The sequence below is a fragment of the Schistocerca nitens genome, chromosome 2, assembly GCF_023898315.1.
Source record: "Schistocerca nitens isolate TAMUIC-IGC-003100 chromosome 2, iqSchNite1.1, whole genome shotgun sequence".
In the NCBI taxonomy this organism is placed as follows: Eukaryota; Metazoa; Arthropoda; class Insecta; order Orthoptera; family Acrididae; genus Schistocerca; species Schistocerca nitens.
The window spans coordinates 198,098,940-198,116,704 of NC_064615.1; the positions used below are offsets into that span (position 1 = coordinate 198,098,940).

The 17,765-nt window shown below is 39.2% G+C and overlaps 1 protein-coding gene across 3 annotated transcripts in view; it reads left to right on the forward strand.

Annotated features, from left to right (window-relative positions):
* The window catches only part of LOC126234321 (sialin-like), a 283,631-nt gene that overhangs the window by 166,539 nt on the left and 99,327 nt on the right, over window positions 1-17,765 (forward strand). For all 3 annotated transcript variants that reach the window (XM_049943006.1, XM_049943007.1, XM_049943008.1), the window contains 2 exons: window positions 1,104-1,324; window positions 11,542-11,694. In XM_049943006.1, coding sequence (XP_049798963.1) covers window positions 1,104-1,324; window positions 11,542-11,694 — 374 coding nt within the window. The remainder of the gene's footprint in view (window positions 1-1,103; window positions 1,325-11,541; window positions 11,695-17,765) is intronic.

A 17,765-nucleotide genomic window follows, 5' to 3' on the forward strand; every position in this document is an offset into this window, starting at 1 on the left:
GCACGCGCTAACTCACGAAGGATGGAGTGAGGTCTGAAACAGGAGACTTAATGAATGCTATAAAGAAAATACGTAGCTTTGGAATATACTTAACTTTTAATCACTCCTTGTATACATCGTTCTTGATGAGACATCTGGAGATTGTGGCGATACAAGTGAGACTCTTTAGATACATGCACTGTGACAATTGGTGCCTTGCTAAGTCGTAGCCATTAACTTAGCTGAAGGCTATTCTAACTGTCTCTCGGCAAATGAGAGCAAAGGCTTCATCAGTATAGTCGCTAGCAACGTCGTCGTACAACTGGGGCGAGTTCTCATACGTCTCTCGAGACCTGCCATGTGGTGGCGCTCGGTCTGTGATCACACAGTGGCAACACGCGGGTCCGACATGTACTAACGGACCGCGGCCGATTTAAGCTACCACCTAGCAAGTGTGGTGTCTGGCAGTGACACCACACTTACTAGCTGAAATAAGGACTCATCTGCCTAGGTCATGGTTTTCCAACTGGGTTCAACTGTTATGGTGATGAGCCCAGGAGAAGTGCTGCAAGTTATGAGGGCACTCGCATCGGTTGTCTGCTGTCATAGCCCATTAATGTCAGATTTCACCACACTGTCCTAACAAATACATTTGTCACAATCCCACATTGATTTCTGCGATTGAGGTCCACAGTGCTGCTTGTCTGTTAGCACCAACAACTCTACACAAATGCTGCTGCTCTCAGTCTGTAAGTGAAGGCCATCGGCCACTGTGTTGTCCGTGGTGAGAGGTAATGCCTATAATTTTGTATTCTCGGCATACACTGTGGATCTTGGAATATTGAATTCCATAACGATATCAGAAATAAAATGTCCCGTGCACCTAGCTCAAACTACCAGTCCACACTCAAAGTCTGTTAATTCCCATTATACAGCCATAATTGCACCAGAAACATTTTCACACGGATCACGTAAGTACAAATAGTAGTTCTGACAATATGCTGCCTTTTTATACCTTATGTACATCTGTATATGTGCATATAGCTATCCCATGACTTTTGTCACCTCAGTGTAGAGTAAAAATGTTTCCTCACTGAAAGTATGTTATTTTCTCATGTCTGCAGCTCCCAGTTTTGGAACCCTGATTGCCATGGCCATTTCTGGCCTATTGGTTGGAGCCAGTGATTGGCCAATGGCTTTCTACTTGTTTGGAGTAATTGCAGTTATCTGGTTTATACCCTGGATTTTTCTGATTTATGATTGTCCTAGCAAACATCCACGTATTTCTCAAAAAGAGAAGTTGCATATACTACAAGGACTTGGTGTAAAAGAAGATAGAGAAAAGGTAATTACGATCATTACGTTACACCCTTATAATTCAAAATGTAAACTAAAACACACAACGTATATCTACATTTGTGTTGTGATCCAACAGTATTACAGTTTTTGGTGACAGAAGTACATACAGTACGCATAATTAGTTTCTGATAGTGCTATGCAGTACGAAGAGTATTGTGACCTACTTACAGTAGATGTCTCATGTTTATGTAGAGGAACTGCCTAGATGATATTAACTTTTGAGCAAGCTATTCAAAAATTTTAAATATTTGTTTTGGCTGTTTGGTGTAATAACATCCCTGAAGACCATTTAAAATAATAAAGAAATTATTTATTTCATTTTCTCTGTCTGTATTGTACAATATCCATTTACAATTTTGTGCCATTAATAACGTAATCATTTGTTATCAGTAGATCCTCCTCTATGCTGGTTTTTTTCCATTTTTGAACTCATCAGAAGATGGTTCTTCACAGAATCAAACGACAGTCTGTCAGGTAGCACTTACCATTTTTAGATTCACCTTTCACATTTTGTAGATTCACCACCCAATTTCCTAGATTCACCTTGCATTTTGAGAACCAAGAGGATCACTTAGTGGGACATAGAGATGCTGATTCTAAGCTGTATTTTACTATATTAAATCTATCTTGTGTAATCACGACATTTATCCATTAGTTAGTTATTAATGCAATTTCTTACAAATGATTTTGTCTGTTAATATATACCTAAACACATCCTTCACTCCTGTAGAGTTTTCTTGTGATAGTATCTATTGAATATGATTAACTGGATGAATGAAATTCCAGTAATCATTTAAAGCTCCATATATATACTCTGCAAGTCACAGTACAATACTCCACATTGTTGCATTGTTAGCTGCAACAGGCAGAAGACATAATTTGTTGGTGTTGCACATTTTAGCAATTTTGACTGAGATAAATGCAAGTTGCAGTGTTCCTCTTTGGCATGTCTGTGTGGAAGGTGGCACGGAAACAGCTAAGTGAAAAATCTGCACTATTTACATGTTTATTTATTTGTAAAAGCCAACTTTGGCTTTTTACTTTATGTGAGACTGCATGTACAAGATTTGTTTGCCAATTGAATATGTAGATTCACATATTTTACTGTTCACATTACTTCTGCGCAATCTTTCATTGATTTATCAGTGTCAATTTTTATTGTGATGTATTGTGAAATTGTGGACATTCACAAGTGCAGTGATAAACTCGTACTGCTGTTGTCAATTGTAGGATTAAATTTACTTTTGCTCTTTTATAATTCTTGAGAGCAGTAGGCTATCCTCATCCAAAATAGTCATTCTCTAATTTCATAGTATAATAACATGAGAAATAGGTTATTTTTGAAAATTTTCAGACGCTTACAAAACTATATTTTTGCAAGTTACCAGAACGAGTGTTTTGGATATTAATAGTATTAGTTGAAAACAGTCTTGGTTGCAATTTTAGTTTTTTTATTTATCAACTACGCATTTCACCTTATTTAGGCATCTTCAGGCTGATCTTAATTTGGTATTTCTTAGTACGATACTTTAGACGTTGTAGCTAAAGGGCATTGTCAAGTACATCAGGCCAACATCGCCTTCGTTAACCTCAGTAAATACTTTCTAGATGGACACGAGTGACGTGTTCATGTTCACAGGAGCTCCTGTTATGCAGGTCTTGGAGTCACTCGTGTCCATCTAGAAAGTATTTACTGAGGTTAACGAAGGCAATGTTCGCCTGATGTACTCGATGATGCCCTTTAGCTACACTGTCTAAAGGATCGTCCTAAGAAATACCAAATTAAGATCAACCTGAAGATGCCTAAATAAGGTGAAACATATAGTTGATAAATAAAAAAACTAAAATTTACAACCAAGACTGTTTTCAACTAATAATACTAAACACTGGTTTGCTGATTCATGCCCCAGATGGATTGGAAGAATTTTGTATATTAACTTATTTCGTAGCAAATCAGCGTTTGTGGTTCACAGTTACTGCTAAAGAATAGATCACCCCTGAATTTCATTGCATAGAAACTGCAAATAAATGTGCAGGTTTTTTTTCAGAAGCTATGCAAAATCTTAGTGTTTAATAAATTGGCATTTGTGATGTAGTTATTGTAGCAGATATTCCAACAAACTTATTGTGTTACATCTAGTTTTCCATTAAAGAGGAATATAATTATGTTAAATGCATTTACCATAAAGTAACTCTGGTTTCGAGTTTGGTAGTAACTATAATTAACCTCAGTTGCATTACGGCCCAAGCTGCCAGAGTTGGCATTCAGTTGTGCCTAAAGTGTGCTTGCTTTTGTGTACAAATGGTGTGTGTTTCTCTTTTGTGGATGAAGGCTTTGGCAAAAGCTTTATGTAAATGTCTTTTAATTATGCCTGTCTGCAACTAAATTTGTCTTCTATATGATAAGTAGTAGCGAGCTATCTTTTCCTATATTGTTGATGTTCCTGTCATGATTCAGTCATTCAGAAAGCCTCAATGACATTGACTTGTCCTGGGAACAAACTTCATGAGAAATACAAAGATGTCTTGAAGCTTGCCAAAAGATATGTGCCAGCCTCAGGGATAGAATTTTATAATAAGGTGGTCTGTGACAGAACTTTATGGATGCTACATACAGTTCATGAGAAGGAGAAGCACAATGAACTTTTTATTAATCTTCCTCACCTATGAGTTTTAGCAGGGTATCCTTCCTTTTTAATTCTTAGACTTCTCATCATATTCAATAACCTGCAAGGTGCTAATAGTTGTTGTTTCTTTAGTTACTTTTTTAAGTCCAAATTTTGAAAATTCAATAAATATCAAATAAATCTTTGTTTAGTTATGTAGTAAGCTATTACAGTGAGTTGGTGGCCTTAATAAGTCCTGGGAAAAGAGACTGATTAACAAAGTTTTCCAATTGCTGGACAGTTTTGCATGTTTACTTGAAAGTATGTAAATGTGACCAATCTGTTCATTGCACAAATGCCTTCAATTAACCCACAAAAATGTCTGTCCTTACCCCTCCAATGAATCCGTAGACATCACAGTCAATACTCAGTAGATTAAAGTCACTACCAACTAATGTTGTATGAACAGGGTACTTCTGCTCTACAGAGGTTTGACTTCCTTTGAATGATTTTACAACTGTTATGGCAGAATCGGGTGGCTGGTAAATACATCTGATGATTAACTTGAGTTCAATGAGGCTGTATACTCTCATCCAGATAATTTCACAGTCAAAATCAGTTTCGGCCTTAATAGAAATAACAGTTTTGCCAACTACAGTGAACACACATTCCCTCCAATGGCATCTAACCTGTCTTTTATATACATTCCATGCCTTATTAAAAGTTCTGGAGCTTTGTCTTTTGGGTTTCATTCAGACCTCAATTCCAGTTATAATTTGAGTGTGACAGCTTTCCTGGAGGGCAGTAAATTCAGGGTCTTTGTTACAATGATTTCGCCATGTACTGTTAAAATTTTGACATTCAAAGTGTTTGTACTTTTTACATGGCCTATTCATCAGAAGACCTCAAACTATTGCCTAGTCTAAAACACCATGTGCAGTGCACAAGTTCTTTGTTACCTGAGTAGCTGTTTCCTTTGTGTAGTGTACTCTTGTCTGTCAGGGGAGCCCTACAATTCTCCACCCAATAATGCAAGTCCAGAAATCTGCAGCTAAGACTGCCACCGAGTTAACGAAGCCTTTGGTTGAGACTCTCCACTCAGCTCCAAACCAAAGGACCTTGATAAACTCGGGGAACAATGCTGCAGACTGTGAGATCTGCTTCCACCCCACAAGCGAGGCTAGCAATCTTCATGCCACCCACCAGCTGCTTGTAAGAAATGAGGATGGCCTCAGAATCCAAGCAACATGCATTATTGGTGTCGACATGCTGGAAACAACAATGCCTATTTACTGGTCTGTGTGTAGAGGGAGGGGGGGGGGGGGGGAGAGATAGAGAGAGAGAGAGAGAGAGAGAGAGATTTAAAGGAGGTGTATGTACTGAGGAATGATGAGATGTGTGCGAAGTAATTTATAATGATAAAAGTTTAATGGCAGAAGTTGGACAGACAAGTCTAAACACAAGGAAGGTAACTGTGAAGAAGCCTTGAGTAACAGAAGAAATGCTTCAGTTGATTGACAAAAGAAGAAGGTACAAAATTATTCAGAAAAGACAGGAATGCAGCAATGTAAGCCACTTGTGGAAGTTCAGGCGAGCCAAGGTGAAGTAGATGCAGGAAAAATGTGAAGAAATTGAAAATGAAATCATCTTTGGAAGTCCTGGTTCAGTGTACAGAAAAGTTAAAACAGTCTACTGTGAAATTAAAAACAAGGGTGGCAACATTAAGAGAGTAATTGGTTTTCCACTGTCAAACACAGAGTAGAGACTGGACAGGTGTAAAAAGTACATTAGCGGAGTAGGACTTACCTGATGATGTGAAAAGCAATGAAATTGGAGTCAAGATGGAAGACAGAATCTGCAGTATTAGAGACCAGACTTAATAAAGCTTTGGAAGACTTTGATCAAATAACAGTGAAGGGGTAGGTAACATTCCTTTGGAATTTCTAAAATCGATGAGGAATGAGTAAACGAATGACTTTGATTTGATTTGATTTATTTCGTGTTCCATAGGCCAACTGTGTTGGATACACAAGGACGTGGAACGAGTCAGTTTTTTACAAATACAATCTGATAATCTTATAGCATATACAGAAATTTGAGTACATAATTATATAAAAATTTATACAGTAAATTCTTGGGCCAGCAATACAGAAAAAGAAATAGGGCTCAGGTTAAATAACATTCTTAGTGGCATTATGTCAACTTGTATTATATAATAATAAAATATTACAATTTATTTAGTTAAAAATTCATCTAGACTGTAAAAAGCATTTTCTAGCAGAAATATTTTTAGTGCTTTCTTAAACTTACTCTTGTTATGCATCTCTGTCTTTATTTCACGAGGAAGAGCATTGGAGAGTTTAGCTCCAATGTAGTGGACACTCTTTTGTGCCAAGCTCAAATTTCTGAGCTCGCTGTGTATGTCATTCTTCCTCCGTGTATTATGCTCATGATAATTACTGTTTGGTTGAAGTATCTCTATATTTTTACAAACAAAACACATGAGAGAAAAAATATATTGGCATGTAGTTGTGTATATTTTAAGTTTACGAAAACTATTTGTACACGAGTCTCTTGGGCACAATCCACATATAATCCTTTAAGCTCGCTTCTGTGCAATGAACACTTTCCTTGCTAATGGCTGGTTGCCCCAAAAAATAATTCCGTACTCAATGAGAGAATGAAAATAGCCATAGTATGCCAGTTTTGCAGTGTTAGGTTCAACACATGTAGTGACAACTCGTAAAGCATAGGTAGCAGAGCTAAGCCTCTTACAGAGATCAATAATACACTCCTGGAAATGGAAAAAAGAACACATTGACACCGGTGTGTCAGACCCACCATACTTGCTCCGGACACTGCGAGAGGGCTGTACAAGCAATGATCACACGCACGGCACAGCGGACACACCAGGAACCGCGGTGTTGGCCGTCGAATGGCGCTAGCTGCGCAGCATTTGTGCACCGCCGCCGTCAGTGTCAGTCAGTTTGCCGTGGCATACGGAGCTCCATCGCAGTCTTTAACACTGGTAGCATGCCGCGACAGCGTGGACGTGAACCGTATGTGCAGTTGACGGACTTTGAGCGAGGGCGTATAGTGGGCATGCGGGAGGCCGGGTGGACGTACCGCCGAATTGCTCAACACGTGGGGCGTGAGGTCTCCACAGTACATCGATGTTGTCTCCAGTGGTCGGCGGAAGGTGCACGTGCCCGTCGACCTGGGACCGGACCGCAGCGATGCACGGATGCACGCCAAGACTGTAGGATCCTACGCAGTGCCGTAGGGGACCGCACCGCCACTTCCCAGCAAATTAGGGACACTGTTGCTCCTGGGGTATCGGCGAGGACCATTCGCAACCGTCTCCATGAAGCTGGGCTACGGTCCCGCACACCGTTAGGCCGTCTTCCGCTCATGCCCCAACATCGTGCAGCCCGCCTCCAGTGGTGTCGCGACAGGCGTGAATGGAGGGACGAATGGAGACGTGTCGTCTTCAGCGATGAGAGACGCTTCTGCCTTGGTGCCAATGATGGTCGTATGCGTGTTTGGCGCCGTGCAGGTGAGCACCACAATCAGGACTGCATACGACCGAGGCACACAGGGCCAACACCCGGCATCATGGTGTGGGGAGCGATCTCCTACACTGGCCGTACACCACTGGTGATCGTCGAGGGGACACTGAATAGTGCACGGTATATCCAAACCGTCATCGAACACATCGTTCTACCATTCCTAGACCGGCAAGGGAACTTGCTGTTCCAACAGGACAATGCACGTCCGCATGTATCGCGTGCCACCCAACGTGCTCTAGAAGGTGTAAGTCAACTACCCTGGCCAGCAAGATCTCCGGATCTGTCCCCCATTGAGCATGTTTTGGACTGGATGAAGCGTCTTCTCACGCGGTCTGCACATCCAGCACGAACGCTGGTCCAACTGAGGCGCCAGGTGGAAATGGCATGGCAAGCCGTTCCACAGGACTACATCCAGCATCTCTACGATCGTCTCCATGGGAGAATAGCAGCCTGCATTGCTGCGAAAGGTGGATATACACTGTACTAGTGCCGACATTGTGGATGCTCTGTTGCCTGTGTCTATGTGCCTGTGGTTCTGTCAGTGTGATCATGTGATGTATCTGACCCCAGGAATGTGTCAATAAAGTTTTCCCTTCCTGGGACAATGAATTCACGGTGTTCTTATTTCAATTTCCAGGAGTGTATGTGAAGACCAGTTCATTTTCTTGTCAATGTGCACTCCAAGAAATTTTGTTGTTTCCATTCCTACTATTGGTTGATTACCACATGTCACACTTATCTCTCTCTCTCTTTTTCTGTTTTTGTACAGAATTGAATAAAGCTGGTCTTACTGGAATTTAATGAGAGACCATTCACCTTAAACCAATTAACCACATCTGAGAGTATGTGGTTAATGAGTTCCTCAAGATTGTTGTCTGTTCTACTGCTCATAAAAATTGTGGTATCATCAGCAAATAATGTAAATTTACACGGCAGACTTGTACACGATGGTAGATCATTTATAAAAATCAGGAATAATAGTGGCCCAAGAATTGAGCCCTGAGGCACTCCACATGTAATGGAACTCCATTCAGAATCTAAGGAAGTGTCACATACTCCACCCGAGCTATTCAAGACAACTTTTTGTTTTCTGTCTTGGAGGTACGACTGTAGCCAATTGCCTGCAACACCACTTATTCCTACTAATTTTGCTTTTTGCAAGAGAATCTGGTGATGAACACAGTGAAACGCTTTGAATAAATCACAGAAGACACCAAGTGCTAGCATTTTTTCATTAAGGGTTTCTAGGACTTCATTTGCAAGTGCATAGACTGCGTCTTCTGTTGAATGGCCCTTTTGAAAGCCAAATTGGCTCTTGCTGAGAAGTCCATTCTTCACAAGATGATCAGTAATTCTTACATGTATTAGCTTTTGTAGAATTTTTGAGAAAGCTGTCATCAAAGAGATAGGAAGTTGGTGTGTAGACTCTACGAGATATACCTTCATACCCTGGGAATAATATCACCCACACAGTCCCAAAAGTAGCTGGGCAGATAAGTATGAGAATTATCGCACAATCAGCTTGACATCTCATGCATCAAAGTTGCTGACAAGAATAATTTCAAGGTTGAAAAGAAAAACATGATCTATTAGATGATAAGTTTGGCTTTCAGGGAGATAAAGGCACCAGAGAGGCAGTTTTACATTGCACTCGATAATAGAAGCAAGACTTGAGAAAAATCAATGTACATTTATTGGATCTGTTGGCAAAGAAAAGGCATTTGACCATAAAATGATGCAAAAATACTTAGAAAAGTAGGCGTGAGCTACAAGAAAAGATAGGTAAAATACAGTATGTACAACAAGAATGAAAGACCAAGAACATAGTGCTCAGTCCTTAGCTTCTGCTGTTCAATCTGTAAATCAAAGAAGCAATGCCGAAAATAAAAGAAAGGTTCTACACAATAGTAAAATTCAGCAGTGAAAGTCAATAAGGATTACATGACCTGTTGACTGAATTGAACAATCTTACAAGCATACACTATGGATTGAGAGTAAACCAAAAAAACAGCGAAAGTAATGAGAAATGCAGTCTGTTAAGTAAGAGTGTGGTCGGCATTATATGCAGATGGTCAAAGATTTCATGTCAGTTCATTCACAGCCCAATAAAGGGAACCTTTGTCCTTCATGTAATGTCCATAAATCATTAGTTTATTTTGATTTCCTGACTGAGATAAACAAGACAACACATGAATGAAGTGCATTGTTAAAGTCGTCCATGTTTTTAATCAATTTGTAGTATATTACCCACTTTTGTACAAATGACTTTGATTTCCCAGTATATTTAGATGTCACAGCATGACTCATCCTCAGACCTTCGGGGTGGCTGCAGAGAAACGCAGCTTCAAAACTTGACACGGAAGCTGCACTCATGTCTCTTCTTGTTTATCTCAGTCAAGAATGCAATGTAAAATAATGCTTTATGCACATTAGATGAATGATGAAGGGTTCTTCTGTAGGGCTGTGAAAGAACTAAGGCAATAGTGTGTAATGCTGACCATGCTCTTACTTAACAGACTATAGCAGAAATGAGACTAACAATAAATTTAACATCAAAATTTGCAGCTACAAAGTAGATGAAATTAAGGATTCTTTTATCTTGGAAGTAAGATAAAACATTACTTATGAAGCTAGGAGGACATAAAAAGCAGACTAACATAGGTAGAGAGGGCGTTCCTGGCCAAAAGAGGTCTGCTAGTGTCAAACAAAGGTTTTAATTTGAGAAAGAAATTTCTGAGAATGCATTTTCAGTACACAGCATTATATGATAGTGAATCATGGAATGTGGGAACTTCAGAAAAGTAGAGAATGGTAGCTTTTGAGATGGATGAATGAAGAGGTTCTTTGCAGAATTGATGAAAAAAATGAACACATGGAAAACACTGACAAGAAGACATAGTGGAACAGCAGGAGATGTGTTAAGACATCAGGAAATAACTTCTGTGACATTAGAGGAAGCTGTAGAGATTAAAAAGTTAAGAGGAAGATAGAGACATAGTGTGCAAGTGCTACTCTGAGATGAAGAGGTTGGCACGAGAGAGGAATCTGTGGTGGACTGCATCAAACCAGTTACAAGATTGATGACTTAAAGACAAAAAAGAAAGATCCAGAAACTAAGCAATTTTCTGTCTTTTCTTTATTTTGTGAGTTGTGACCTATAGTGGACGTGATGTGTGTCTCATGAGTAATAGTTTTCACTACTTTAAACTACAATCAAAAGCCATAGTAAAGTGTCCTTCATACAGTTATCTGCATTTTTGCACTAACATTATCACACATATGCTTATTCATCCAAAATTAGACAATTCAGCAGTTATAGACTGCATACAGTTGTCTGTTGATTGAAGCAGTAAAGCTTTAACTGGAGTTATATGTTCATGATTTTAAATTTTAATGACTCTGAGGCCTTAAACATTTTACTGCTTTTAGTAACTATGAGGTTTAATGTTTTGGGAGACTAAACCCTGTAACAAAATGAAAACTGTATTCCTCATTTTATCATCTGTGTCAGGTGTACTAATCCAGTAAGGCTTGTGGGAGAGTCTCTGGAGGGGAAGGAAGTCTGAATTTAACATTCTTTCTAGAACGAGGTCATTAGGGGTGGAAACTAGCACAAACTACTGTACCGGTACAGTGTAGTTGGCCAGGATGATATAGATATGAAAGTGTATGTGTGTGTTTGTGTTTTTGATACTAATTAGCTCTGAAGAAGGAAATTGTAACAAAGCTTAGCAACACATTCATTCTTGTTAATGTTCCTGTTGACCAATCAACACCTCAACTGTGCTGTGAGTTATTACCTATCTTTAGTCCTTTCACTACTTATATTCTGTGCTAAGGACTTTAAATTACCATATGAAAATGTATTTCAATCTAGTATATTCATTCATTAATTTTCTATATTGTATTGGTAGTCGACTAACACTAAATACTATATCCTGTTTGTGCCTACAGATACAAACATGAGCACTATAAGTGATTGCCTTATATAAAATTACTGTAACTATTAATTTTGTAATGTGTTTTAGGTGGCTGTACCAGTGCCATGGGGCAAGCTGCTAACATCCGTGCCTGTGTGGACAGCAATACTGTTTCACTCTGGTACTGCCTGGGTTATGTTCACATTATTGAGTGAACTACCAACATATCTGAATACAGTGATGCACTTGAGCCCTGAAAAGGTACAGAATGATCTAGATGTTAAGACAAGTTAATACGAAAATCATACCAAGGGCATTAATTAAATAAATTTAAAAAATGATGGTTGAGAATTGCGAATTATTTACAGATAAAGAAGATGACTCACCGAAAGGCAGAGGCGCTGCATCATCGAGATGGAACAGCACTTCTGCCTCTCGGTGAGTCATCTTTATTCCTAAATAATTTATAATTTAAAAAATTGAATACACATGGAGACCTGCAAACATGATTGGGCCATAGAGAGTAAGCTCTGTCACCTTCATGTAGTGCTGTAAATGGGGAAAATGACATGCAGAAGTAATGGTTGCTAAAAAGTCTCAAATAACAGAGTCAAAATTACTTTATTGAGTAAATCATAAATTCAGTTTTCCGAAAAATCTGAAATTAAAATTTTACCTGTTGACGAACAGCACTATGGATCCTCATGACCTGAAGTTGCAGTTCTCTGCACAATTTGGTAGTTTATGATGACGGTAAGCTTTTTTCAGTATTCTCACTTTTGCTGATTCATTTATTGTGTTCCATAAATCCCGCCGAAAAGGAGAACATTCGGGACGTGAAACAAGGCAGGGTATATGTTAAAAAAAGAGATGCAAACCATAGAAACTCAACGACATGTTGTGTTAACAATAAACTGTCATTATACCGCTTAAGAATTTTTCATGCTTGCAGTAGCTAAATGTAATCGAGTAAATTAGAAAGAAAACTGCTTCTTTGAATAAAGCTGCTGCTGAAGGCTCGCAAAGACAAGATTAGACTGATTACCACCTGCACAAAGGCATTTATGTGGTCATTGTTCCTACGGTAAATATGTGAATTGAATGGGGAAAAATCTTAATTTGTGGTATAGTGGAAAATACCATTGGCTGTGTACTTCACAGTAGTTTGCTGACCATAGTTGAAGATGTAGATGTTTTACTAGATAACTGAGCAATGGGAAACTAGATGCCTAGATCACAACTCACTATGGTGGGGCCAAAGTGCCTGGATATGACAGTGGCCATGTGTGTGTGTGTGTGTGTGTGTGTGTGTGTGTGTGTGTGTGTGTGTGTGTTTCTTCATCCGATGAAGGACTTTGTTCAATAACTCAATAATTCCTATAGTCTACTTTTAAATGTGCCTGCCTGTCACTAAATAACTCCTCTTTGTGGTGAGTAGAAGTCTGTACTAATTCATATTGCTGCTATACGAAATAAGTCCTGTAAAATTCCTATTGGAACTTAATATTTACTTTATTATATTTGTATTTCTAAAATAGTTTCCTACATTTTTAAATACTGTGCTGGGCAAACAAATGACGTGCAGGCAGTCAGGCAAATGAGCCATTGCGTAGGGGACCATACTGCTCTGGCTGAGTGCCTGCTTAGAATGGGAAGCATATACTATCTGTGCCTGCCTCCATGTCAGCTGATGGACACTCGAGGGCACCTGTGCCCCACAGGTCAGCACTAGAACTACCTCTTGTTAATAAACAGCATTTTGCCATATTTTTCACCAAGAAAGTGTACTGCAATTGTGAAAATGACTCTTTTCATATCATAATAACATTATGAGATTTCTCAGTTATTATTCAAGCATCTTACAAGAAACTTAACTTATACTATACATTCTTGAAATTCGTCGGAAAGGAGAATGTTAGGAGAGATGCACTCAGCAACCAAGCTATGATATGATACTTGTTTGCCAATCTCATGCGATAATGTGTATCTGATGTAGACTAAGTGAACTTTGTATTCAGTGCTGAACCTAGTTTTAACATAGAATATTCTGCATGACACTTTTGGCATGGTTCTAATGGGGAATGGATAAACAAATAGGGTCATTCCATGTCAATTCAACCAAGGGCTCCAGCTCATAGTCTCAGATTTGACTGAAATTCAGTACACTAATTCTACCCTGTGTGGAACACTCGTGTGCAATGTATTAGTTTCCCCTTACAATTAGTTCCAGAATTACGACTTGTGAAAGAAGGTGGCGTGACCCGGAAATTGCAACCCGCATCTGGCAATCTATCTTCAGACCCAACTTCAGGTCTTAATAACTTCAGAACTATTCCACATAGTCCAGTGAAATTTTTACAACCCAGTAACATCCATTTAGAGAAAACACTCCATGAATCAAAACACGAACAACGTATTTCTGAGGGAAAATAAAAATTTCCAAAATGTGATTTAAAAAATGTAATACGTTAAAAGATACATATTGTAGGTGCCCTCTATGCCAAATATAATTCGCTCAAAAGGGGTATAAATTTTTTTGTGGTAAGCTTAATGTGGCCTAAACACACACAGAACTCATCATGCCCATATCAGTCACAAAAATTGAGTTACATACACACAAAAACACAAAAATTTGAAAAATTCCCTGAAAAACATGGATTTTCGAAGTGTGGTAGCACAAAAGGGACAAGTGGTATCCAAGCCAAATTTCACACACTGCATAAGTAGACCATAATGATATATATCTCAAATTTTCAGCATGTTATTGAAAGACATTTGTGTACAATGGAAGTTTACAGATGTATTTGGTGAAGTGGCCATTGTTCCACAACACAATTTTGTAAAAACATATCGTAAACTGTTCTGCCTCTTCTTATCCTCTCCCACAACTGTTTAATCACTAAGCAACAACATATAGGCAGATTAACACAACCTATCATTAATATTTACTGCACCTTAACTGCTAAAAACCAGTTGATTGTGCTTCGAACAGAAGTTCTCCCACACTTTAGCTACTGTACTCTGTACATTGAGTGGCAAATTGTACTGTCTTCCTGACACTGTGGTAGGAACTGGAACTGTCATAAGAATATGTTCAAAAAAAATCTAACACCTGTCTGCCAAATGTGGCCAATGAAATGATCTAGCTGTTCCTGCTGGTGCCATGAAGTTCACAAATACATCACCTTCTGCTTCACAGCAATCTGCAACACATCCTAAGTACCATTTGTCATCATAAACAGCAACAACATAGCAACCTGGTTGTATGTTGCTGCTTTTGCTTCTGAATCCTGAGTCAGACACACTGTGAAGACACATGTTGTGCATGAACCTATAGTTACAACGGGATAATCTGCTCATCTGCACATTGTTGGAGTCCGCTGGAGAGAAGTGATGATGGCTCCTTGTGCCTGCAACAGTTTTAATGTGTTCTAGTCTGCTTTTTAGCTACTCTTCCACTGATTTCACCTCATCTTTCGAAACGTAGAATGATTGTATGCCAGAGATATGTTTCTGTACCCAGGTAAGTAATTGAAGAGGTGTTAGAATGTGACCTTCTGTAGGGTGCTGCAGACTAGCTCATGATGCCATGCGATTAATGGTAGTACCAATACCATCGCATAAATTTTTACCATGACTTGTTGCGAAAAAATTCCATTCTGCGTGAATCTGAAAATAATGGTAATGCATGCATAAATTTTTGAGATTTTTGACTAGCTGCCCCATCACTGAAGTATTTCGCAAAATGTATGGGAGGCAGCTTGTTTTTCACATATGCCATACAGTGCGAATGTGGGCATGAACTGCAATGGCATCATGAATTAAACAGTCACTAAAAACGCACAGGTTTATGACAGACACATCACCTGATTCACCTCTATAGTAAATCGCAAATGGCTGGAGAGTTCCTTGACTGTTGTCCCAATGATATCCTTGGATGGCATCTTGAACTATAAATGCATAATTTTCAGAAAAGTCTAGTTTTACTATAATTTCATCTTGTTTCAAATTATCCTTACAAACCTGGAGATAAGCTGATTGTGCTGTTGCTGTGAAGCTGCGTGGGGTCAGTTTCTCCCTTTTTTGACAACACATTTCAACAAAATCTTCCATTGTACTTTGCTTTGTTTCAAGACTTGTGCGATCCATGTGTGTCCATTGTTTATAAGAAACAAGTTCCATCCATAAGGAGTTCACCATACAGTTTGTTATTCATGTGTTCTGCAAGATTTGCCTTACCAGGACACTTTTCATACCTGTGTATCATGCACTGGTAGGAACTGATGTCACGTACTAGCAGCTTCGTTGCACCTTTGCAATCCATACCAGAATCCTTTATAGCAGCAAACATCAGCTTAGCATTTTGATGGGTCTCACATACACAAACATTGTGTGTGTCCCATGCACTTACAGGCACAACCCATTTTGGCCGAAGATTGAAAAAAGAATCCTTGAATTCTACATATAGTTCTGATATGTTGCATAGCAACAGTCTTTTTTGCATCTGTACACGTACATTTCCCATTTTCACCATTACATAGGTTTTTTTTCCAGGCATTATTCGGCTGTAGTCATTATTTTCATAAAACTCCGACACTAGTACCTTTATTTCTGAACTCAATTGCTTACCCTGAGCCTGCTGAAGTTGTGGAAGCACTCCTTGGGCTGCTTTTATTTTCCTAGCTTGCTTTACCATATATGTCGAAACATTGAATTCCTTTGCAGTTTAGTCAATAGACCAGCTGGAAGGTGCAAGGGTAAGAATAGCTACTTTTTACTGGCGTGTGGATATGGCACATTTTTCTTTCAAATCATGCACAATTTTGTCCAATTCAGAGCATTTCTGGCATGATTTCTGTTCCTTTGGAGCAGATAGTTCTTCCTCTTCCACCATTAGTGTGTCAGCTATTTTGTGTTTTAATTCCATTTGAGCTTCTTGTAGTTTTCTTCTACCATAACTGGGCCTGTCTCTTTTCCCAACTTTGTGTGTCTTCATGAGAGACAAACCAAGAGAAGTCACTGAAGTATTTAATTGTTCATCCGCTGTGGTTGTAGGTGGCTGATACTCTTCGTCACTGTCATGTAAATTATCAGAATATTCTTCATTTTTTAGCAGTGTAACACACCTGGAACGTTTCATGTTAAGTCCCATGCACTGATTCACTTTCAATACTGATTTTATATCAATTTCTCTGAGGCTACACTTCACTGTCTTCTTATGAATCCGAAATGGATCAAAACAACTTCTTTGTAGGAAAGAATACTTATCCAGAAACACTTTCATATGATGATAACAAACACTAAAGTTTCCTGGAACTGTACTTCTTGTGCCCACAGGGTGTATCCTGGATCTCCATAGCAACAAATCTAGGTCCGATTCATCCAGATCATACAGTAAAAAGCGAATGCCACATTTTTTTCCATATGTTGTTTTATGACATTCAGATGCTTGTGCTCTACCAATACTGAAACTATCAGCTGGAACATTTTCTCAAATTGGTTGAATTGACATGGAATGACCCAATAGTGTTATCAGTATCCACAATGTGTGCAATAGAATTTACAGTAAAACTAACTCCTTGGGCAGTATCACCATTAGAATGCTGTGACTTCAGCTTTATGACTTCACTTGTGGCAAAAGAAGCACTGCAGGTGTCTGAAAGGACAAGAGTCCTGTTGTGGTGTATGAAGCACTGGGCACAAGATTTTGGGCGTTAACAGATCACTGGCAGATGGTGAGCCCTGGTCCTGTGGTGTGGCTCGAGTTTGTGGTGATGAGCTATGAGATCATGGTGATGGATAACCAGTAGTAAAGGAGGGTTGGGGGGGGGGGGGGGGGCATCCTGAGGTCTCGTTGACTGGTGCCGACAATCTGACAAAGCAGCGTCAGTAATGTCAGGATGCTGAACAGTCACATGAAACACATTGGACTTGTCACACTGAAATTCCTGTGTGGTGCTTTGGTCTTGTTCAAAGGCACCCACTAAGGCCAAACAGTCATTTGATGAGGGTTTTTTTGCAGGAGAAGGAGGTTGTTCTGAAGTCCCGAATCTGGAGTGTGGGCGAGTAACATGTCTCAGACTGCATAATCTGTTTTAAGACTGGGCACAGTCAGATTTTTGCATATAAACTGACAGTCGCAAGTTGGGCCTTGCAAGGAGGTAATCCACTCAGTATATATGACTACAATGGAACTTCGATTTTTAGTTCCTGATTTTACATTTTTCTTGGATCTAGCCATAAATTTGTTACCCCTGTGAAAAACCCATGAGACCATTGCTAATAATTCCCCAATTTTACGTTTCTTCCTAGTAATGATTACCTCCATTCTA